At 53.9% G+C, this 25,301-nt stretch overlaps 1 protein-coding gene across 6 annotated transcripts in view; it reads right to left on the reverse strand.

Annotated features, from left to right (window-relative positions):
- GOLM1 (golgi membrane protein 1) overlaps positions 1-25,301 on the reverse strand; it is a 52,808-nt gene that overhangs the window by 18,989 nt on the left and 8,518 nt on the right. For 3 of the 6 annotated variants that reach the window (XM_045780911.2, XM_045780910.2, XM_045780906.2), the window contains exons 2-6: positions 24,466-24,503; positions 23,114-23,262; positions 21,175-21,354; positions 5,767-5,821; positions 3,222-3,324 (exon numbers count right to left, since the gene is read on the reverse strand). In XM_045780911.2, the coding sequence (XP_045636867.2) occupies positions 3,222-3,324; positions 5,767-5,821; positions 21,175-21,354; positions 23,114-23,242 (467 nt within the window). In that variant the 5' untranslated portion in view covers positions 23,243-23,262; positions 24,466-24,503. Of the gene's footprint in view, positions 1-3,221; positions 3,325-5,766; positions 5,822-21,174; positions 21,355-23,113; positions 23,362-24,423; positions 24,504-25,301 lie in introns of all 6 variants that reach the window. The other 3 variants (XM_045780908.2, XM_045780907.2, XM_045780909.2) reach the window with 3 other exon arrangements.

A 25,301-nucleotide genomic window follows, 5' to 3' on the forward strand; every position in this document is an offset into this window, starting at 1 on the left:
CAGCTTACAGATCAAGAGAAAACTCGCTGAAAAATTCATTTAAATAAAATTCTCACGAACATGCAAGTCACGGGTGGTGGACTGGTCCACAGCAGCTGAAACGCAGAGAGCGAGACCAGAGACGTCTGCATCCTGAACGGACTACACACGCAGCCCAGAAGCTCGGGGCCAGCCAACGAACAGGGCCATGGCCCTTCCCGCACCTTTAAAAACCTACAAACGGGACATCTGCGCTGTCTTCTCCTGCTCTCGGCCCTCCCCAAATCAAGTACGGAGAGCCTCCCTCGCCAGCCTTGCGGGTGAAGGCCAGCCTTCCCCGTTCTAGCTCCACAGCAGCCGGAGAACCAGCTCAGGATGGAGCTCCGATCCCAGGACGCAGGTCACGTGGACGGTGACGGTGTGACTGCCTGAAGGCCCCAGGGGAACGTGGACTCACGCGCACGTGGTAACCGTTCCGCCACCAACTACAGCGAAAACAGACACACAGCACCTGCCGCCAGGGCTATCCTGACTGCTGCGATCGATGGGCGGACGGTTATCAACGGGACGTCCGCCATACGGGGATCGATGGAGGTGCGTGACCGACCACCCAGGACGCTAACCCTCGGAGCAGCGCTGTTCTAGTCCGGTAACAGCTTTTGCACACTATTTCCTCACGGCACGGAGATGAGACGACAACCAGTTTCACGTGAGAAACCAACCCTACGCGCTTTGGGGAGAAAGCCTGCAAGGCAGCGTGCGGACCAAGAGCAGCGATCGCTTAGCGATGTCCGCCGGTGCGGGAGCGGGAGCGGGGACGCCGATGCGCAAGAACGAACACTGACCTGCGCATCAGGAAACCCGGCCTCGCTGTCCGCGCGCTCACTCCCAGCACCGCCTCCTGTAAGCGGTGTAGACCGGACAGGGTGCACTCACAGAGGGTGTGCAGGTAAGCTTCCGATGTCCCACGGACTGAATGCGCAACTCCGCAGACAGTGCTAACGAGGGGTCTGCACCTTTTACCAGATTCTCGAAAAGGGTTTATACTCCAAAGACCGTAAGAGTAACTCTTCCCAGCTTCCAACAGTCCATGAACATCCCCTCCCCGCCCCCCCCCCCCAAGGAAACACGCTGTTATCCAGTTCACCACTTCGGGCACAACCACCTCAATACGGATGTCAGCCAGAAAGTTTCAATCTAGCCGCCAAACCTCCTAAAAGAAAAAGGGTGAGTCCAGCATGCCTAGCCATTCTGCTCGTTGTCTGCTGACATGGCGACAGAGCTGCCGTCCCCGTCACCAGGCCCACCCGACTGCTGATTTCCAGCGAGGTCAACATCTTCTGGGTCAACATTCATCAAGTGAGGCCATTAATGGTTTATCCTATTTTAATGAATGGAAGGCCAATGCGCGTAAAGGTATCTTCTAAGGATGAATAATAGAGTGGGGCCATATTTATTTTTGTCTGAATGCGCCTCACTGATTACTAGCCTAGCTCAGGGGTTCTCAACTGAATACTACTGGTGTTTGAGGCCAGAGAAAACTCTGTTAGGGGCCCTGCCCTGTGCACTGCAGGATGCCTGCCGCAGGTGTCTGGACACTGCCAAAGGTCTCCTGGGAGCAAAATCGCCACCCAAAATTGAGAACCGCTGGCCTAGCTGAAGAAGGTTCCATATGCATATTTTATTTTTTTTTTGAAGATTTTATTTATGTGACAGCCAGCCAGCGAGAGAGGGAACACAGCAGGGGAGAGGGAGAGGAAGAAGCAGGCTCCCAGCCGAGGAGCCCGATGTGGGACTCGATCCCAGAACGCCGGGATCACGCCCTGAGCCGAAGGCAGACGCTTAACGACTATGCTACCCAGGCGCCCCGCCATATGCATATTTTCTAATTATGTTTCCCTTGTATTAACTGTTGGTGCATATCCTCTGCATATTTATTTATTTGGGGCTTCCTGGTTTTAGCAGTATTTGGTTTTAAAGCAATCAGGAAGATAACACAGTAAGCAGACAATCTTTTGGAAGGATCTCAGAATCCCAATGAGGGCAGTGGGGTGAGGAAACTTATTCAGAAGGCAACTTGACAATTTATGACATTAAACCTACTGCTGAATCCTTTTTAGAAGGAAATAACCCAAAATAATGTTTAAAAGTTATACACATTGGTATCAGGCTAGTTATAATAATCAAAACTTAGAAGTAATCTAAATATCCAAACAGGGAAATCATGAATTAAATTTGGTGCCTCCACCATATCAACCAGCCATTTTTAATGATACTACATTTCAGAGCAGCACGGACTTTTATTTATACAGTGATTTAAAGATGTTAACAGTGACTGCAATCACGTGAAAAATCCGTGTGACCCTGGACACGGATTAGGGAGAAGTCAGCAAATGGAAAAGAGGACTGGGCTCACAGGTGTCTTGCTGCCTCTGCGTCTCAGACCCCCCGTGCCTGAGTTATGCTGCTTTTATGGGGGGAAAAAATACACAGACTGGGACTTCTTCTCCGCTCTCTAAATTGGTTTTTACTATCCTACTCTAGGGGTTAGCTAACCTTTTGAAAGTTGATTGTTCTGTTCTGGTTATAAAAATGTTCCCAGAAGTCAATGTGTAAGGTTCTTGTAGGCAACTGAAGTTATCACCCGCATAAAACAGACGGTCCTAATGGTAAGCTGGGGCTGCAACGAGCAGCGTGGCGACTACGGTTACCCTGGAACGTGCCGAGAGAGGAGATCCGAAGTGTTCCCACCACACGTGCAAAGAGCAGGGTTAATTAGCCTGACCGGGGACGTCACTTCACAATGTAGAGGCATATCCGAACTTCACGTTTTATACCTTAAATACATCTAATGATGATGTGTCCATCGCTCTCACTGCAGAAGTTTGGAAAGACGAGAACTCACAGAAACAGAACGCCCCATGCCGACCCCCAGACCTGCATCGCTGATCCGATGCCAAAACGCCTTTCCGTCCGGGAGGGGGACGTGGAGCGCATCTGAGCACCTCGGGGAGACGCCCTTAAAGGCTCTCCGCCACTGACTTCAGCAGCACCTGCGCTTCAGAACCTAACGCACCTCCCCGCTGAGAAGTCCCGTCCTGCTCAGAACACCGCCCTCCCGTGCGTCCTGCGCTATGAGCCGCGGGCTAATGCTCTTCCACGGCCGTCTGACGCACGGTCCGCACCCACGTGCTGAGGCGTCCGGGGCCTCCCGCAGAGCCCGTGGGCGCGGGCACACTTACAGGTCGTAGGAGAACTTCCGCTCCAGGTTGGTCTGGTTCCGCTGGAACTGGAGCACATCCTGCTGCAGCCGGCCGTAGTTCTTCTGCAGGGCCTTTAACTGGTCTGACGCGGGAGCAGGACCCGGGCCCAGCGGTCGCGTGGCCATGACAACGCAGACGCGTCAACACAGTGGGCGATGGCACACAGGAGAGTAAGGAAGGGAGGGGAGAGGGATGAGAACATTCCAGAACCGTGGAGGAGCCCTGGAAATCCACAACCCAACTGGAATCTGCCCCCTCTTTTCCAAACCTCTCTTAAATCACTTTTTTGACCTCAGACCCTTAAAATGCGTGAGGACGTTCTGTTCAGCTGTTCCTTAGACATCCTAAAGCCCGAGCTGTCCCACAAGCTGACACAGGCCACCGTGTCCCCTGGTCCCCGGCAGACTTATCCTCCAGCCTGTGGAACGCGGTTTCAACATCTGCTCAGGTACGCAGGCACTCATGGCAGACCCCGAGCTCCGCCACCAGGCTACCTGCCAGCCGCCCCCTCCTCCCACCATCCGTCCCCCACTCCCCGGAGGCCCCTGCTCATTTAATCCCCACCCCCCATCTGGGAAACAGCAGCTTTCCTTGAGGAGATTCATCAGCCCAGCCCTGCTGCCCTGACCTCTCGGCTCCTAAAAGCCTTGCGGAGAACAGCAGCCGCTGACAAAGGGCCAGGCTGGAGGGGAAAGACAAGCTGCCACAGAGGTGACAGCAGAGTGGCCAGCAGGCTGCAGCAGGGGCCCAGGACACAGCCCTGGACACACCCACATCCCTGAGGTTTGTCCTCAAAGCTCTAAACCTACAGCACTCTGGGGGGGGGGGGGGGAATGAAATGAAAGTGAAGGATTCACTGAAATGCCAAACACACAGCAACAAGGCTCCGTCTCACTCGCAGTTCTAGGACATGCCGGAAGACTTAAACCTGTGGGGTCGCAGAACCACTCAGGGGGCGCTGCACGCTGAGGCAGGGGACTGACTGCAAAGGGTTGGGGGGTAACTTCCTGAAGGGACAGGGTCTGGCCGTGGCTGTGATGGTCTAGGGGACTATGCCTTTGTCCAAACACAGAACTCTATACTATAAAGGGTACGCTATACCGGGTGTAAATTACACCTCAATAAACCACACATTAAAAAAACTCCCACAATCAAACCAAGTATGGGGCGAGGGACTACTGCTCGAGAACAGAAGGAATAATCCACTGACATCCACAATGTGGGTGAATCTCAAAAGGCCAGACAAGAAAGGGGAGCTCTGTGAAGCCCGCAGCAGTCCGGTGACCCCCGTACCTTTGTATAACCCTGAATCTCCCCTACTCGGATTCTCGGAAGCAGATTTGGGATGACAATCCCAGACCAGCACCGTCTAACAGAACTAGAAGGCAAGCCACGTGGGTAATTTTTCCAGCCAACCCCATTTTTAAGAACTAAACCAGGTGTATTTTTAATAATACATCTGATTGAACCCGACAGCTACACAACACTATTGTGCCAATACATACTGAACATAAGAAAATCATGAATGAGATCTTTTACACTCTCTCTTTCACACTGCGCCTTTGAAAGCTGGTGGGTACAATCAGAGCACATCTCAATGCAGACGTTAAATCTGCACTGGGAGTGCCTGATCCGAATTTAGGTTTCGTCAAATGTACAATTAAGAAGCAGACTGACCTACAAGTTGTAACTACTTAGCGTTCCCAATAACAGAATCAAGTTTCAGTCTTTAATTTAAATCACTGAAAATTACACAAAAATTTAAAATCCAGTTCCATCCCACCAGCCACATTTCAGGGGTTCACTGGCCACATAGCTCGTGGCCACCACTCTGGAGGGCACAGCTCTCGACAGAGCTTCCCGTCCCAGAGGTCGGAAGTAAGGCGGGGCGGGGTGGGGGGGGTGGAGGCGTGGGAGTTTCCTACCCATGGCAAAGGTCAGCCTCACAGGACCCAGCCCTCCTTCCACCAGGCCCCAGGACCACAGAGGGCCTGTCAAGCCCCCCAGTCATATCCGAAGGGGGAGCTGAGCACAGAGGGGCTCCTCTCGTGACTGCCCTCACCACCCCACCGCTGCTTCCCAGGGCCTGACGGAAACCAGCCCTGGCTGCCAAACTGAATCAGGGCAGCAAAGAAATGGAATTGAATGGGGCTGGTTAATTTTTACAATTTTCATAAAGGAAATCTGAATTCAGGGTGACCCATTTAAAAGAAATCCTATATATACCATGCATATTTTATATATATGTGATAGGTTAAGAATTATACAGAACAGATCACCTATCAAAAAGGGAGAATCTGAAATCTGCACACAACACCTTACAATGTGTTCGGCAACATTTTTAAAAGGAAAAACGCTCTTTAAGAAACTGCAGTTTGGCAAAAATACAGTAAAGACTACTCAATTACTCACGATCCTGCCCATGATTAGATTAGAATGAGAGCTGCTAGAGAGGGACAAGAGGAAAGGTGGGCTTTTCCTAAAAGGCCTAACATCAGGTGTAAAGGAGGGGATTAGAACTCACCTTGCAGGGTTCTGATGAGCCTCTCCCCTGTGGTGATATTATTCACTAAAACTGCCTGCAAGGAAGATAAACACAGAATGAAACGGCGCTGGCAACCTTACAACTTACAAGAGCCTTGATAAGATGTTCCCTTGGGAAAAGGGAGCAGCCACCCCCCGCCCCCCCAGCAGCTGTCGGGGCACAGCTCCCAGGCTGAGCTCTCAGCTGCTGCTGCGGCTAGAGCAGGAGCTCACATGGTGAGAGGTTTGCTGTCCCAACAACAGCCTGTAACCCAAGCAAGGGCTAAGTGGATCCCCTGGCTGTGTGGCCCTGAGACACGCTCCCCCCACAGAAGCTGCAGCAGCAACTGGGCACTCTCTCTGGGGGCGCCAGACGCGGTCATGTCCTGAGCCACAGGTCCGATTGCACCCTGGGGCGGGGAGCAGGGAAGAGGAAGGGCTCCTTACCGCCTGTGGGGGTGGGGGGAGGGGACAGAGGGGCTCACACGAAGTGACTGCAAGCTGGGGAGGCGGAAAACAGCAGAGGAGGAAGGAACAACGCAGGACTCAGGGAGCAGTGAACACCGAGGGGAAAGTAAGGAGCGGGAGTGTGCAGCGTGCGTAACAAGCAGCCCGTGGGCGTGCCCTTGGAGCTCTGCAGTCCCCTCGCTCGCTTACTCCTCACCCCAGGTTCTAAGAGGCGGGCAGCATATTATCCCATTTTAGAGGACAGGAAACTGAGACACAGACTGTTTAAGAGACTTGAGGCCACAGGCTTTCCTCACAGCAAACAGGCCGAGCCTGAACCCGAGCCCCAGCAGGCCTGATCCAGGAAGCAGGCTGGTGCTCGCTACTTGCCAGACTGGGACCCGCAGGATACCGGGCTCGTGGGCCCAAAGCAAACACACACCTGAAAAAGAGGGGACTGGAATCCTCACTATTAGAGCACATCACACAGGCGCTGTTCTGTACACACACAGCTGTGCACACCGTGAAATGTGGACATTTCACACTGTGTCATAAGCAACAAAGCCTGCAAAATACCACAGCGGACACATGGCCCACAACCTGGGGACACATTTCTGCCAGGTTCCTGCTTAACCGTGGACAATGACAACCGTGGCATTTCCTATGTCCGCGCCCCTGGCTTCCTCCTGGACCTCCGTCCAGCCCTTACTTTTGCTTTGGCTTGGACAGAGCTTTCTGGAGTGCAGGGGTGCGCCCAGAAATGAGATGTGGCCAAACAAACCATGTTTATTTGGGGAGATCTGAGGACTCGGAACATTTCCTGGCACAAAAGGAAGGAAGCCACAGCGATGGCATCTCAGGGACAGATCATCAAGGGGAGTGTCTGCAGATACCCTGGGGGCAGGAGACAGAAGAGAACGTCAGCGACAGGGGGACGCATGCAGCGGGGAGTCAGACGGGCAGTCAGGGAGGGCTTGCTGCCCTCGGGAGAGGTTCGCACAAGTTCCGTACAGACACAGAAGAGCACAGGATCAAGCGGCCCTGCTTCCCAATCTAGAGCCAAGAGAACGCAAAGCAGAATCTGGAAGAGATCCTCGCACCGACATGTTCAGAGCAGCACTACTTACGACAGCCCAGAGCCAGAAGCAGCCCGTCCTCGACAGAGGACTCAAGAAAACACGGCAGCTACGTTCCCGGACTGTCAGGCCGCCTTTAAAACAACTGTCTGCCATATGCTGTTACAACATGGATGAACCTCGAGCACGCTGCGCGAAGCCACGGAAGCCAGTCACGGAAGGACAGCTACCGTCTGATTCCATTCATACATACACACACACACATTTTTTAGAACGGACATGAGCAGGGGCAGGGGGTGACAGTGAGGGGGCAGAAGGAGACAGAAATTCAAGCAGGCTCCACGTCCAGCACGGAGCCCGGCACGGGGCTCGATCTCACAACCCTCAGATCGTGACCTAAGCCATAACCAGGAGCTGGATGCTTAGCTGACTGAGCCACCCAGGCACCCCCAGGACATTCTCAATCATTCCTTCTCCACTCATCCCCCTTGGCCCCGCTCCAAAGAATCCACACCGGAGTCTGTAACTATCCGAGGGTCGAGGCAGGATCTGGGGAAATGTCTGTCTCCCGAGCGACTCTAATCTTCCAAAGAAAAGATATTTTAGTTATCTTCCCCCACCTGCTTACTTATGCATGCAAAAGTACAGTCTGCAATGAAGCGAAGGAGAAAAGGATCATAAAACGCCATCAAGGTATTTTATATGCAGTTTTATGTTTATTGAAAATCTCATTAAATCATTTTCAGGAAACAATGAAAATGCTTCTAGCTTTTTGGAGATTCAATTTAAAAAATCTGCATTAAACAATATTTATTTTTTTTAAACAATATTATTTTAAAATGCATTATATGTTCTACTCTAAGCAACCCAGCTAGTTCTCACATTCTGCTGCAGAGTGACCCTGGGGGGAGCCGCACTTCCCGGTGTGCGTGGACCGTCCCCGGGGACGCTCAGCAGCACTAACGCCACCAGAACGTAACTGGAAACTCAACTCAGAAGACCTCAGGACGAATCACCCACGTAGAAATGTATCATAACCGTTCTGAGGAACGAGTCTACTTGATCCAACTATTTCCACATTAGATTCCTAGAAAAAGCAGCTCAACAGTTCATAAATTTTCAAAGCAGTAATTAGACAAATTCTACCACTCTAAAAGCTCCATAAAATGTAAATTTTAAAATCCTAACTTTCGGAAAGCCCCCTTGCAAGGGTGACGCAGATCACGTGATAGAGAAGGAAAGGACCCCTCCACCGCTCTGTTTCACTCATTGAAATGATCTGCTTTGAAGGCCAGAGGCCCCCTTCACTTCAGCCGGACTCACAGGCCCCTCAGACTAGCTAACCCTTGTCCCCCACGGTGCCTGGAGAAGTTCCACGTAACGACACTCCTGATTGTGCCTCGGGGAGAGGACCTCAAGGGGGACAGCAATCTTGGTGACCTGAGAATGACACGGAGAAGGAAGGAAGAATCCGAGATATTCCTTAGTCTCCCTGTCCCCCTGACCAATCTCAAAACCTCCCAGAGAGAAAGGTAATGTCCGCCCCGTATGGAAACCCCACAATTTCTAGTAGTCACATTAAAGTGAAAAGAAGCAGATTGGGTGAAGGATTGGAACAGACATTTCCCCAAAGATGATACATAAATGGCCAATAAGCACCAGAAAGACACCCGCCATCACCAGAAACACAAATCCCAAATGAGAAGACACCGTGTCACACACACTGACATGGCTGCAAGTTAAAAATAAATAAAAAGCAAACAGGAAAATAAGTACGGACAAGGATGGGGAGAAAGTGCAGAGAAACTGGAACCCTCAGGCGCAGCTGAGGAGAACGGAAAATGGTGCAGTCGCTGTGGAAAGCGGCTCGGCAGTTTCCCCAAAAGGTAAACCGTTGTCACATGTCCCAGGACTCCTCTTCCTGGGTACGTAAGCAAGAGAATGACATATGTCCGTCCGACACTTGCCCCCAGACAAGCAGAATTATTCATAACTGCCAAAACATGCAAACAACTCAATGTCCCCTGAGGGAAGAACGGATACACGTGGTGCAGCCAGAGGAGTATTATGCAGCCATAAAAAGGAACGGAGTCCTGACACGTGCCCTGAGCCTGGAGTGCAAGGAGGCAGGCACAAAACCCACAAAATGCACAATTCTGCAGGTAGGAAACGCCCAGAGCAGGCAACGCTGGGGACACAGAACGTAAACTAGTGGGAGCCAGGGACGGGGAGGAAGGGGAAGTGGGGAGCACTTGCTTCACGGGGGTGGGATTTGTCTTGGGGGTGATGAAAATGTTCTGGACTGAGACGGTGCTGACGGCCACACCGCATCGTAAGCATACCACAGCCACCGAAGGATACACTGTAAAATGGTTAACACGGTAATGTTTAGGTTATGTGAATTTTGTCCCAATTAACAAAAAGAAATCGGTGAAATTAAATACTGCATTTAATCTGGCATAGCCAAATTATCGTCTCAGAATGTAATCAACATAGAACAGTATTAATGAGATTTTTTTTCCATACCAAGCCTTTGAAATCTAGCATATTTTTACATTTTTACAGCACATCTCAAAAGGCACATTTTCAGTGCTCACCAGCCACTTGTCCGTTGGGACAGCACAGACCCTGAGGAATGAGAAGGGAGGGCAGAGAGAGAGTCTGATGGCAAAGAAGTGCCAATTCGTTCTTTATTTATGGTGTCCCGCTAAGATGACACACTCACACTGGCACCGTTCTCACCACCAAAATAAGCCCTGCCGCCCCAAACGCTTCGCACCGACAGCCCCTGTGGGCCGAAGACCAGGGAAGGCAGGCCACCGAGAGGCACGGCTGTCCTCCGGCCAAGGGTGCCACGTGCAGAATTCCAGAACTCAGCAAACCCGCCCAGCGTGGGCATCAGGTGTCCAGCACGAGCCTCGGCCTGGAGGCGCAAGGGCGGGCCATCCACACGGCTGCCCCCAGCTCCCCAGACAGGCCCTCTACGAAAGGCGGAGGGAGGGGTGTGTGGGGACAGACGACACCAAGTTCCCACAGCTCCGGTGGCAGCAGAGAGGGGCTAAGTCCCCACTCACACAGAAGGTCCTCAGAGAGGCTGGGCCTAACTGCTGCGTGCCAGACCGACTGGGCGACTTAGAGACCCAGGACCCCACAAAGTACAGGAACTTGCAGCCTGGGTGATTCACGGTCCAGCAAACGGCAGGGGCATGGGAGTGAGTATGGCACGTGCCCGAGAAGACAGACAGACAGGGACAGACTATTGACACAAGAACGCTAGCGTGTGGGGGCGCCCGGGGGGCTCGGCTGGTTAAGCGTCTGCCTTCAGCTCACGTCATGATCCCGGGGTGCTGGGATCGAGCCCCCGTCGGGTCTCCCTGCTCAGCGGGGAGCCTGCTTCTCCCGCTCTCTGCCCCTCCCCCCTCTCATGCACCTGCATGCCCTGTCAAATCAATAAAATCTTTAAAAAAAAACACACACACGCTAGCATATGGGAGACGTTCTGCTGCACGAAATAAAGCCGACACAAAAGGACCAACACCGCCCGATCCCACTTGTGTGAGAAACGAAGGGTAGTCCGATTCAGAGACAGGAGGGAAACCCGTGGTCACCAGGACTCAGGGGTGAGGGAATGGGGTGCTCGTGTGTAATGGGGACAGCGCTTCCCTGGGGAAGATGGGAAAGCTCTGGAGGCGAACGGTGTGACAGGTGCCCAGCAAGGGGAGTGTGATTCATGCCCCCGCACTGTGCAGTTAAACACGGTTAAAACGGCCGTTTTGTATTATGCCCATCTTACCGCAGTAAAAACAAGAGCAAACCCCACGAAGAGCAGGAGGTAGGGGGGTCAGGGAAGGAGCGTGTGAGGCTGTGGATGCCGGACGGCAGGAGTGGGCTGAGAGGCCCCGGCCGACAGGGGCTCCCGGGCGGGCAGGAAGGCGGGACTGGGCTGGGGCTGCAGGACCGTGGATTCAAGGCACAGAGCTGCAAGAGCAGGTCGTGGGGGGGGGGCGGGGGGATTAAGCAACACTGTGTTTAAGCTTAGGAAACCCCCAGTTCCGCAAAGGGCGCAGCTGCCCTACACCCAAAACGCCCCGCCAAAGGCCCGAGCGGTCAGGAAGAAGGAACAGCATGTCTGCCCGCTGCCCGGGAAGGCCCCACCTGCACCTGGCTGCCAGGCCCAGCGCGGACTCCGGGATTTCCCAGGCAGCTCCGCAGAGCAAAGTCCGTGCGGGGTGCTTTCCATCTTGGGGACAAGCATGAACGGGCCACACCCACCCCCAGGAAGGGGCACACTGGAGAGAGGGAAGGAGGGAAGCGGAGGGAGGGGGGAGGAGGGCGGGGACGGAAGGGGGAGGGGGAGGGGCAAACTGAGGAGACTGCCCTGACTTGGAGCCAGCCACCTGCCACAACGGGCTCTTGGATCACATCCACCCACATGCCGTCAATAATGTGGGGCAAAGAGAACCCCCAGGAGGACCTGAACAGGGCACGCAGTGGGAACTCCAGAAGCTTCCTGATGATTCTCCAGCAGTTGACTGAGGCAGAATGAGGGACCTCCTCCTCCGTGCACAAACCCTGGATCTTTCCATCACCAACTGCCGGCTGCCAGAGAGCTTGGGTCCCTTCCCCCTGGAGCAGTTCACATTCACCTTGAACTCTTCGCACCACCCCCCACCTCGGCTCTTCCTGGTTTCCCTTCCCGACACTTGCCAGGTTCCCAGGAACGACAGCGGCTGTGAGGTGTTGCTCAGATCCAAGAGCACAGCACACGGGCCTGACGGGGGCGGGTGGGGGGGGGGCTGAGAATCTTCATCTCTGTGTTCGGAGGAAGAAAACCCCTCACAGCAGCAGAGACAGCAACAGCGACGCAGAACCCTCCCCTTGCTCTTTAACCAACTAAAGAACTGACCCACTGTCCCCGCAGGGCTGGTGCGAGGGGCTGCAGATGCCAAGAAGCCCTGGGCTGAACCCCTTCCGTGAGCGTTAGTTCTCCTGTTTCCAGATGGGGATGCGGACAATTTCCCCACCCCCACCTGTGGGAAAGGCCACAGCTCTGCAAATTCGGAGTTCCTGCAAACGGGGTACACAGATACTCGGGGACTGAAGAGAACGGAACTGAAGGGCATCGGGTTACAGAGCCCACTCATGTCCCAGGCTCCCGCTGGTCGAGCCACAGAGAGAATAAATGAAAAGGTAGGTCAAAGGTTCTTGTGTATTTCACATCAAACGCTTGTCCTGCAGCACCGGGTTGAGAAGGTCAGAGGTGAACAGACGTCGAGGGGTTCTGAGTCTCCAGATGAGACAAAAGCCAGCCTCAGGAGCACCCCCCATACCTGCTCCAGAAGGAAGCACCGAGCTGCACCTTCTGGGGAGAAGCCAAGTCCGAGAGCAGGCACGTCCGCGGGGATGGCTCCTCTCCCTGTGAGCACGGGACAGCAACGCACAGCCAACGCATGGGCTCAACCACAGCGCGACCACAGCTCCCGATCACACCTTCCTTCCGCGGGGCATTAACCCCAGGCCCCGTCCGCCCTCCGCCGGGATGGGGGGAATGGAGGGGATGGAGGGGATGGAGGGGATGGAGGGGATGGAGGGGATGGAGGGGATGGAGGGGATGGAGGGGATGCAGGGGATGCAGGGGATGCAGGGGATGCAGGGGATGCAGGGGATGCAGGGGATGGAAGGGATGGAGGGGATGCAGGGGATGCAGGGGATGCAGGGGATGGAGGGGATGGAAGGGATGCAGGGGATGGAGGGGATGCAGGGGATGCAGGGGATGGAGGGGATGGAGGGGATGCAGGGGATGCAGGGGATGCAGGGGATGGAGGGGATGGAGGGGATGAAGGGGATGGAGGGGATGCAGGGGATGCAGGGGATGGAGGGGATGCAGGGGATGGAGGGGATGCAGGGGATGGAGGGGATGCAGGGGATGGAGGGGATGCAGGGGATGCAGGGGATGCAGGGGATGGAGGGGATGCAGGGGATGGAGGGGATGCAGGGGATGGAGGGGATGCAGGGGATGGAGGGGATGCAGGGGATGGAGGGGATGGAGGGGATGGAGGCCGGCCGCTGCCCTGCAGGGACAGCGCAGAAAAGGGAGACTGCGGTTTCTCCCAACACACGCTTCCTCAGCGTGGGCGGTAAAGGACTCGAGTTTAATCACAAAGCTGTCGAAGGCCACGTCTAGTCTGCACACTAGAGAACTTACAATCTGAACAAACCCCTTCATTTCAGGGACACAGATTTCAGACGGACTCCCCTCCCCTGCGTTCCCGTCCGCCCCTGCGCAGCCTTTCCACATCCCACCTGCCACCGGCCTGGGGACGCCTCCTCCGGCTGCCCAGCCATTTTCCAGATTCACCCCCTATGGGATTCAGATTCCAATCAGATGCATTCACGTGACACCGAAAGGCGGAGCAGTTAGGGAGGTGGGGGTACAGAAAGGAGCCAGAAGCAGGGTGCCCCTGGCTCTAGGCTAAGCCTGCAGTGGCAGCCTCCTGGTCCAGCCACCTGGGAGCTGCCCCTGGACAGGATGCTCTTCCGGACCCTTCCCACCTTTCTGTAGGCACCTACTTCCCTGCACTAAGCCCTCTCTGCTGAAAACAGCTGGAACCGTGTGTCTGTCTGCAAGCGGGCGGACAGACCCACTGACTCTGTCCCAGCCACTGAACGGGCACAGCTTGGGCACCCCCGGCCCCAGCCCAGCACCCCGCAGAGTAAGTACTGAATGGGCGGAAGAGAGATACGGAAAATCAGTGCGGATTAACAACAGAAAAGCCCTTCCAGAACACTTCAGTCTTCAATCAATCACAGCAATAAAAGGTGATAAAAATCAAAGAAACTGTTTCTATCTGCACAAGTCCACTCTGGTCCCCCCAAGAAAACCACCGCCCCAGAAAATCACCACCCTCTCCGGTGCGCAAGAGAAACTGGACCAGAGAGAAAGCAGCCAGAATGCTCCGAATGCTGTAGGAGGATTCATATGGGGGGGGACAGAAAGCCCCCTCTGCAGGCCGGTCACCCCAGCGTGTCTGCACCTCAGGCTCAGAGCTAAGCACGCCGGCCTGACAGCCAGGCACTGTCAGAAGCACAGGACAGCAGTCTGAACACTCTCAGGCAGGACAAATGACCAGACTTCCTAACGTTAGTCAGTTCCTCTCTAGAATGTCCCTCTTAGAGCCAAACGTGGCTGCAGTCAAGGGGAGCGGCTCCCGCCCCGAGTTCAAACACCGCACAAGAACCCACGAGCCCAGCCAGGTTGGCTTCACTGCCCGACGGATCCCTTACAGCAGCGAAGCCCGGGGGGGGGGGGGCGGGCAGGGTGTTTTCAGACCCCACACGCCCCTCGGTTGATGCTCCCTGCGGCACAGGTCACATGGGTGGGTGACCCTCCTCCCTCGGCTTTCCCAGCTCCCCCCCCCCCCCCCCGCATAAACTTTTTCTGGGCGGGAGACGGTTCATGTGTCGCCACCATCCGCTCTCCCGCTCTGCAGCCTGGCCCTCCGGCCTTTTTCCGGGTTGGCTCCTTCCCTTCCAGAAGGATACAGAAACTGTGTTTCCATCATACATGAAACATGACTCAAATGCGTTTCTTCGGGCTCCTGCAGCGTTAATTTACATACTTAACACAAGTGAAAACTTCAAAGGTCAAGGTGGAAAAAAAAAATGGCTGCAAGAAAGGAGCCAGGAAGAAGGGCACAAACACAGATCAGGAAAAGGACACTATTTCGGACTCTAACTCTGGAGACCAAACCGAGAACACAATAGCAGGAAGCTCCACGTTCCTGCCTGAAGGGCCACTGAGTCACTGGTGGCCTCTCAGGCTCCCCCTCCAAGCACCTCAGAGATGGCCGTTAGGGCCACCTTGTGGCCAGGGGGCAGCACTAGTGGGGGGCTGGGGGGCACCAGAGATCTTGGTAAGTCTTCAGACCCGAAAATACTGATCAGCCTTCTGACAACAAAATAAAAGCCTGGATTAAAACACTCTATGGGGGCGCCTGGGTGGCACAGCGGTTAAGCGTCTGCCTTCGGCTCAGGGCATAATCCTGGCGTTGTGGGATCGAGCCCCACATCAGGCTCCTCCGCTATGAGCCTGCTTCTTCCTCTCCCACTCCCCCTGCTTGTGTTCCCTCTCTCGCTGGCTGTCTCTCTCTCTGTCAAATAAATAAATAAAATCTTTAAAAAAAAAAAAGGGGGGGGAGTGAAAATGATAGATGCATCTTCAAGAATCAGCTGAAGTCTTATCTGAAGTGTTTATCATAAAAAGAGTCGGAGGCTTTGATTCCGATTAAAAAAAAAAAATCAGTGGGCTTTGGTTCATACTATCAAGACAGAATGTGGCCAATGCTCTGGCCAATGGACATCTGTAGAAGTTCAGAAATACAAAGTATAACCACTAAAATTCATAATAGTGGGCGGGGGGTGTGAAACAGGTGATGGGGACTAAGGAGGGCACTTGTCGTGAGCACTGGGTGACGTAGGAAGCGTGGAATCACCACTGTACACCTGAAACTAATAACACAACTATACTGGAATTACAATTTAAAAAATTCATAACAGTGGTGACCTTTGGGCAGGAGGGCAAGAAGGAAGGGACAGAGAAGGAGAACACGGAGACCTCAACGTGATAATGGTTTTTGTTTTCATTTCTGGGGGGAGGGGCACACAGGCGTTGGCTTCTTACTCCTCTGAACTCTGCATGCCCTGCTCTTTCTACTCAAACTGCTCTGGGGCTCCTTCCAGCACCAGAGCGAGGCTGTCGAGAGCTCACGTCAGGTTTCACGCTTGCCCACCCACTGCAGTGACAACGGAGGGGCGCTCGAGAAGCTGGTCTCAGGACTGAGGACCTGCAGACACACCCAGATTCCAAGTCCGGGGGAGCTGGCCATCTTGGGGGAAAGAGTGGGGAGCAGGAAGTTTGCAACTTGGCACATCTTCTAAAAACTGTCAAGGATTCCCGTAAAGATGTGAGAAATATCTTAGAAAAAACAGTTACTTTGTAACCGCACTGCCAGATTTTTAAAGAATTCTCGCTCTTAATCATACTCTACTTTAAAATCATTTCATTGAGAAAGGGTCGGAAAAATGAAGATGAAAACCCTGACAAGGCAATTTTATTTTGAAAAGTGCAACACTGCAAAACACCCCGTTATCTCCTCAGTCTCTGGAGGAACCACCTGCACTTAGAGAAAATCGCACGCCCGCACGTGTGTATCATCTTTTAAAAAAATTCGATATTCTCCAAGGCCCAACACCCACAGTCTGTCTCTTTAAAATCTGTATCAGTTTGCATAAGCTGCCAGGCGACTGACGGGCCGCCCGGCAAGGCCTGATTTCTCCAAAACAACTTCCGTGACAGTAAGTTCACGAAGGCCAACTTGATAAGCCGGCCTGAACTCCGCAGCCCCGCTCACTACCGAGCAACGAGAGGCCCTCACAGGGAGCACAGCTGCCCGATCACAAGGGGACCTCAGCTTCTATGGCCCAATTCTAGACCAACAGCAAAAGGGGAAAGACAGCAGAGAAGCAAAGGTGACCCAGCCTTGGCCCCCCTGCGGAACAGGACACTCAGCCCTTCCACCAGAGTCCCGCCTCTATCGTTCAAACCCGTGCCGTCCGATATTTGGCCACTTTTAAGTAGTTAGAATTAAATAAAATTCACAGTTCCGTTCCTCAGACCCAGCCACCACATTTCAGGTGTTCGACGGCCGTACAGAGCCAGGGCAGACCATACAGCACAAACAGGGCACTTCCCTCATCCCGGCGAATTCTACTCCACAGCGCTGACCCGAAGCGCTCCTTTCGTACCCACGTCATCCCTGGGGGGTTTGGCCTTCGAGCTTCCGTCCACACCCCCATCTGATGGCTACAATACCCTCCAGAGCAACGGTGCCCACCCAAGGCGGGGGGAAGGTTCCAGGAGGTCAGAAAGCTCTAGGGCGTGTGACACTTGCAAATCACCCCCACCCACAGACGCCGACACCCCCAAGTCCTCCCAGGGCTGAGAAGTTCTATTAGACCGCCAGAGGATTCTTTAACATTCCGAAGAAGAGCCGCAGTCCAATTTAAACCACAGCGCTAACCTCCTAAGAGAAAAAAAAAAAAAACAACATGTGGTGTGACAGACCAGCCCTGCTTCTCTCGGAACTGCCCGGCCATAAAGAATCAGGTGTTTTATTGCCTGAGAATTTGGACTTGGGGCCAAGAGAGCTAGCTGGAATACCGTGCTCTTTTCAAGCACGGAGATAAATATAGGATCCCATCACCTCACTTCAACAACTATGGTTTCCTGCGACCTCACCCACAGCCCGTGTTATTTAGGGATGGAGAGTTCTGGAGAAGCCCCCACCCCATCACCTCGGGCCTGCGTCCGCACAGAGCAGAGGGAGGCCCTCCAGCGGGCTGTCGGGGGTCTAGGCCTCATCCTGGGGGAGGGCTACGAACTCTCAGAGCCAAAGCACCACTCTCATGAGGCTGTCGAGACCAATTCAGGGAATGATCGCTGCAGGATGCTCAGCTTGGCGTCTGGCTGAGCAGAGACCCGGCGAACGGGAGCTCTCCCGCTGCCGTGGAGGCCCTCACCGTTACGCTTTCTGCGTCTCAGCGCACCGCTCACTCTTGGTTCTAATGGATACCCCAGCATCTTAATCCTTTCCTAAGGGTAGGGCAATTTTGTTTCATGGTTTCAATTTGGAATTAAAAAAAAAAAAAGTCCATGCCCCCCCAAAAAAAAAAAATAGTATTATCACTACTAATGCTACGGTTTACTACTGCCTCTATTTCTACGCCATTGCTGTTACCGCGATTACTAGGACTAGTTGTAAGAACACCAGCTACCAGCTCTTGAGCTTCTAGTCCATGTCAAGCATTGTGCTAAGCCCTCCATAAATACTGTCTCACTGACTCCTACAGCCATACTGTAAGGAGGATTCTGTTATTCTCACTCGAGAGCGGAGGAAACAGACCCAGACAGTTTAAGTGACTTGACTAAAATCATGGAGCTAAGGAAAACAGGATTTGAACCCAAGTCTGCCTGACTGGACACCCCATGCCTTTTACCACTAGCCAAGCTACAGCTACAACCCTCCTGGAGCTAAGAAACTAGTCCCCCACCCCCAAATTAGAAGAACTTTCTATCACATATTCTAAAGGTTAAAAATTTCCAATGAAAAGGGACTCTCATTCTTCCCCAGCGGCTGTCCTTTCAAGTGTGTATTTCACCATCTTAACTGGGACTCCTCGATTTTCAGTATCTAAGCTGTGTATTGCAACTACAAGAGCCTTCCTCCCCCTGGATCCCCAAACAGTTCTTGAGTCGGTGGGGCAGGAGAGCTAAGCCCCCTTTTAAGAAGAAGCCATAAAACAGGTGCGCCTGGGTGGCACAGCGGTTGGGCGTCTGCCTTCGGCTCAGGGCATGATCCCAGCGTTATAGGATCAAGCCCCACATCAGGCTCCTCCACTATAAGCCTGCTTCTTCCTCTCCCACTCCCCCTGCTTGTGTTCCCTCTCTCACTGGCTGTCTCCATCTCTGTCAAATAAATAAATAAAATCTTCAAAAAAAAAAAGAAGAAGAAGAAGCCATAAAAAAGAAACATTAAGAACCAAGGTGAAACAGTCACCTCGTTTCTGGCTGGAAGATGTTTCCGCACTTCTTCCTATATACAGAGGTTTATCAGGAAACAGCTCCTCGATCATATTTCAAGAATTCCCAGTTTGTGCTCTCATCCTCACATCAGATTATACCCAAATGAACCAGCATCTCTACCTCGAGGACTCACCTGTGGGATGATGCATTACCAGGAATTCTCTAGAACCAAGGTTCTGTACACAGCACATTCTCGGAGGTGTCTGCCCACCCCGTATGGGAAGCCCCGTTGTCTGCAGCCCATTTTACAGGACCTGGAGCCACACTAGCGCAAACCCACACCAAAGCAGAACGCCCGCGAGCTGGAATTAACCTGCAACCTCTTTTCCTTCTCCCCACCCAAAACGTGCACCCACCCTTCCATGCAACACACAGAAACACCCGGAAGCTTGGAGGAGAACGAACAGAGAGAATATCGCTGCCAGAATTTTGGATTTTGTAGGGCAGTGGAATTTCGGAAGCAGCTGGCAGACTGATGGAGGGAAGAAAACAAAGATACTTCAGAGCAACCAGCCAACGCCACTCATGGCCACACTCCCATACGATCGTCTATCGCTACCGTTTCAAAAAGGAAACATTTTAAAGTAAAAACACAGAAAAAAGCCAGAGGCTCGGAGTGAAGACAATCCTTCCTAAGGAAGAGAGTAAAACTTCCAGGTACTGACACACATACTACGCACAGGGGTGCCGAGGCAGGCGGACAGCCACAGGAAACACCCTCTTCGTTTCTCTTCCCTCCCTACGGATGGGAACAACCGATTCTAAACCACAGCTGGGCACTGAGGAAGCACTCAACCGGCCTGGACGGGCCCTCCCACCCTGCCCAGCCCACATGGGCGGTCCTGCTGGGCCCTCCCTCCTGGGGTCCCTCTCCCCAGCCCCACACTCCCCAGTTCCCATCCCACTCCTCCTTCCTAACCAGGCAGAGGCCAGGGGCCAGACGTGTTCTCTGCACGTCTTGCAAAGCCCTAGGAATTTCTGCCAACTCTGTTCCTGGAGAATAAAGTCTTTCTCCCCAGAAATGTGCTTGAAGGGGTTCTGTCTGTGTACACATCGTGAGCAATGTCTAGGTCCTATTCTCATCAGTTACGGGGGGTTTAAGGAGTATAAGTAGGGTCACCCACAAAGGGAAGAAAAATTAGGAGGCACTTTACTAGAACATTAAAATTGGTGGTGCGCCTGGGTGGCTCAGTTGTTAAGTGTCTGCCTTCGGCTCAGGGCGTGACCCCGGCGTCCTGGGATTGAGCCCCACATCAGGCTCCTCCGCTATGAGCCTGCTTCTTCCTCTCCCACTCCCCCTGCCTGTGTTCCCTCTCGCTGGCTGTCTCTAGCTCTGTCAAATAAATAAAAAATCTTAAAAAAAACATTAAAATTGGGACAATCTTAAAAGAAATATACGTGTGAAGACGGTAAAGTACTCTGCGAATGAGTATTTCTCTAAATCGAAACCGCACGATACCACCTTCCCCCTGTCAGAACGCCTAAGCTCAGAACAAACACAGGTGTTGCTGAGCATGTGGACAAAGGGGCCTCATGGCTGCAGGTGGGAAGGCACTGGTGCGGCCCCTGTGGAAAGCAGCACGGAGCTTCCATACTTTTCCAATTAAAAGCAGAACTACTCTTCGATCCAGCAATTCTACTTCTGGGTATTTACCTGAACAGAAACACTAATTTGAATAGATACATGCACCCCTATGTTTACTGCAGCATTATTCACAACAGCCAAGATACGGAAGCAGCCCAAGCGTCCATCGACAGAGGAATGGATCAAGTCGTGTGTGTGTGTGTACACACACACACACACACACTGGAATATTACTCAGTAATAAAAAAGAATGAAATCTTGCCATTTGGACAACACAGATGGACTTGGAGGGTACTACACTAAGTGAAATAAATCCGAGAAAGGCAAATACGCCGTATGATCTCACGGACATGTGGAATTTAAAAACAAAAACAAAACAAGAGGGTCACCCGAGAGCAATCTGGTGGTCGCCAGAGGGGCAGGGGTGGAGGACGGGTAAAACAGGCGGAGCGGATTAAGAGGTACAAATTTTCTGGCATAAATAAGCCGGGGACGCAGTGCCCAACACAGGGAACAGTTAAGACAGAACGACCTGATCAAGAGGCCCGTTCCACCTCCCCACACAGATACCCTCCCACCACTCATGCTCCATCCAGAAGAACTCAACAGTGTCTCAACTGGCACCTGAACACAATTAAGGGGGAACAGAGCGGGTCTTGCCTTTTCGTCCTGGTAGATCTTGTTGACGCTCTCCAGCTGCGAGTCGTGGCTGGACTGGATTCGGTCGAGCTGCTCCCGCTGCTTTTCCAGCTCTCCCTGGAACTCGTTCTTCTTCAGCTCCACCGCGCCTCTCTCGGCCGCTGCCCTGCGGACCCTGCCCTCCAACTCCAGGATCCGGGTCTACGAGGACAGCACAGCATGTGAGGGCGAACCCCAAGCTACCCTGCGGACCAGGCCGCTGGAGGGAGCTTCCCTCCAAGAAACCGGTTCGGCCGGGCCCAGAGCCAGCGGCAAGCCATATGCACCGCAGGTGTGCTCCCGGGCCCCATGGGCCGTCCCCCCCCAGCGCCACACCCCCCAGTTCCCGTCGCACTCCTCCTTCCTAACCGGGCAGTGGCCGGGGGCCAGACACGTTCTCTGCGTGTCCTGCAAAGCCCACATGGAATTTCTGCCAACTCCGCTCCCGGAGAATTAACTCGACTTCCTCCTGAAAATGTGCTTGAAGCAGTTCTGTTAGGAACAATCTGGGAAGTCAACTGTGTAGAAACTACAATTTGTCCAGAGAAACAGGATTACAGGTAGAGGAAGTCCCTTCTCTGGGCTTCTGTGCCAGCGCGGCTCATCGCCCAGGAAATACCACCGCATCCCTGCCACGGCTGCTGTGAGGCTTGAAGAAGGAAAGTACATGAAGCTCCTCGTGCTCTCCCAGGTGCTCAAATATTTAGTTCCGTCTCCCTCCCTCCGCTGACAGAGCGCTTAACTCCTCGGAGACAAAACCGCTCCGAACAGATTCAGTTGTGCAACTCGGGACACCAAGTCCCCGGCCGCCGGCCGCCCAGAGAGCGGGCTCCCGTGGGAGGTCACACGAAAGCACCGCCGCCCCGGGGAAGGCAGGGGGAGAGGACACTGGGCCAGGATGGGGTTTCGTGGCCCCGAGCCCAAGCTCCGCCACCGAAAAGACGGCGTGGGAATCCCCGCTCCTCGCGTACTGCTCCTCTCTGCGTCTCGGTCGGCCCTCCTGGGAAGGGGGAGGACGAAGTCCCAGACCTACGGAGTATACGCTGCATGGTTGAAGGAAAGTCATGCGGACACGTGTGAAAGTGGGAAGGAAAACTTCCTTCAAGACTCCTGCAACGGGCTGTGTCTGTGCAGCAGGGGGGAGAACCGGCTCCACTCTGAACCCAGCAGACACGGCGAAGGGTTTGTAGCCAGCAGCAGGGTGAGGGGTCAGAGGAGCAAAAGGGTCAAGAGGAGACCTCAAGGGCGGGGGGATTTCTTGCTAAAGGCCGGCAAAGGGCTCAGACATCAGCAAGAGGAAGCAGGTGCCGGATCAGATATGGGGGGCGGGGATGACTTAGCAGGTTTCTTTGCTAAGTGGGCTGGGCAGGCTGAAGACGGAGGCCTAGAGGGGAAGAGGGGTCAGAGGTGCCTGACTGAAGTCCGGTCAAGGGGAGTCTCTATGCTAGCTCAGCACTGCCTGACCCAGGACGCGCAACGATAAACGGGAAAGTTACAACTAGCCTTGAATGAGGATTTTAACAACCGGCACCTCTAAAACCACATTTCCTACACCTGTTACCCAAATACATTTCCAACAGCACTCTGAGATCTGGCGTGGACCGGAGGGCCCGACGGGCCGTCAGTGTGCGGAAGCAAGCAGTCTTCCCAGAACCAGCCCCCCCGGCACAACGAAAACTCGTTCACTCACGGGCCGAGCAGAGAGGGCCGCTCTGGGAGCAATCCTAAGGCCCAGAGAGGTCCTCTCCCACCCAAGGGCAGAGCGGGTGGGGACAGTCCAGCCCTGGGCTGGCTGTGGGGACGTGTGGAGCCCCAAACTCCAGATACAGAGCGCACAAAGCACGAGCACCATGCCCTCGGGGGCGGTAAGCAGCCCTCAGGCCCCACCACCCAGCGACTCACGCTCAGCCAAGCCGCGCACCTGCAGGTCGACGCTCCGGGAGCTGGCGATCCAGTAGTTGAAGCCCAGGACGATGATGCAGGCCACCAGGGCCGCCAGCACGAGCGGCGGCGACTTCATGCTCCTGCGCCCGTTTCCCAGGCCCATCATCTCAAAGGCCGGCTGAGAACCTGCCAAACGAACAAGCAGAGAAGCCTTGGCACGCGCAGGGCTGCAACCGATCCGTCCTCACGGCCAGCAGGAAGGCGCTGGTGCCCCGCAACGCCAACCTGTGGGAAGGAGAGGGCCACGTAAGCGGCACACCCAGAGCCCACAGCGGTGTGCACCCCGGGCGGCAGGCCCGCCTCCCAGGACAGGCTGGTAGGAGGGAGCACCGTCCTGGAAGCCTCGAGACCTCGGCCAGGCGACAATTTCTCGGGCACCTCAGTTTCCTCTTCCGTAAAACGCGGCAAGGGCAGTACCCACCCCTCCAGGACAGGACGACAATGAATCATCTCTGAACAGCCACAGCAAATATTAAACACTTCCACGTCATTCTAGGGGGGAAAAGGCCATTTCTCATTGTTCCCCAGAGAGGCCATTTTGAGTCCGAACAAGGGAGGGTACTTCACCTTGGACAGAATTACCAAGGACACCCAGTTAAAGCATTTGTTGAGCAAAGCCACAAAGCAGCCCGGAGGAGTGTGGACGCGCACTGGGTAAGTCACGACCAGCGTGGACACCCCCCCCCAACACACACACACACACACACACACGCACGCACGCAGGGTACTGCGGGCAGGAGTGCGGCCTTGGCCCGGGCTTCCTCCGAATGCCTGCTTCTCTCCCCGCGCAGCACGACCAGGGCAGCAAGACAGCGGCAGAGAGCGTCACCTCTCCAGAGCAGGCCAGGTACAGCTCCCAAGGAGGAAGGGGTCAGGTTTGCTCCCGGACTCCAGCCCAAGCCCGGGTCTGCCTGGAGACCAGCACCAGGAAAGCCGACCTTCCCAAGCGGCTTTGCTGAGCTGGATAGAACAGGCCTTATCAGAGGAAGGGCGGCATGCACCACAAAGGGCATCTCTGAGAAGGAGGACGCTTTCATGCCAGGTGCGGCCCACAGTGGAGGAAGGGGGGGAGGGAGGGAAGAGGGGGAAGGGGAAAGGAAAGACCCCCCAGGGCCTCAACTTCTAGGTTCAGTTCATGCCAGCAAGAACGGAGCAGAGCGGACAGGAGCAGCTCTTCCCCCGAAGCTGTTCCGAGCTGGGTGTGTCACCGGAAGACCTCTTCCTTCTTCATAATCACGTACTAGCGTGGGTGTCTCAATGGGGTAACTGAGCAATCTCTGGAATCACCTGGGATAAAGTGCCACCAGGATTCCGAAGCACAGAACTGACCTCAGCCTCCGGGGGTGCCTCCCTCACCAGCCTCTGGTCTGTCAGGATGAAAGAGGGGAAAAAAACTTTAAAAACCAATGATTAGTTGAAATCAGCAAGCACTATACATATTAGAGTAAAGCTCAGAAATACTAAACTTCTAGAAAATTCTATATATCTGCTGAAAACGTGTCTCCACTGCCTTACATCCGATTTTGCTCGCAGAACAGTCTTTTTTAACTCTTTTTAAATTTTAAAAAGTATGTATTAAGCTAGAAATACAACGGGGGAGAAAAGTCACACAGTAAAATGTGAGATCCGAAGTCTTCCTCCTAATGGCGGTGTCCTCCTATTCCAGCTGCTCTCAACCCTCCCAGGACCCCAGCGTCACCTGGGACGCAGGCGTGGGCCCCACCACTGCACTTCCAATTCAATGGCTGCAGAGAAGGGCCAGGCATCAGTAGTTTTCAGTGTCCCCAGGTGATTCTCATATGCAGCCACTCTTCTAAATGTTCCAGATGTTTCTTGATGCTTATACAAGCATCGGCATACGTGTTTTTAAATCCAAACAAGATCATTCACACTGTTCTGTAAATGTCGTGAGTCACTTAGTCATACATCTTATCATCACACTTTTCCTCGTGGCACATTACAGTTTGCTCTTTTCTTCCTAAAGTTCTGAATGGGTTGGGGCGCCTGGGTGGCACAGCGGTTAAGCGTCTGCCTTCGGCTCAGGACGTGATCCCGGCGTTATGGGATCGAGCCCCACATCAGGCTCCTCCGCTAGGAGCCTGCTTCTTTCTCTCCCACTCCCCCTGCTTGTGTTCCCTCTCTCGCTGGCTGTCTCTCTCTCTGTC

This window comes from Ursus americanus, chromosome 34 (genome assembly GCF_024610735.1).
Source record: "Ursus americanus isolate L20-20 chromosome 34, mUrsAme1.1.p, whole genome shotgun sequence".
Classification (NCBI taxonomy): domain Eukaryota; kingdom Metazoa; phylum Chordata; class Mammalia; order Carnivora; family Ursidae; genus Ursus; species Ursus americanus.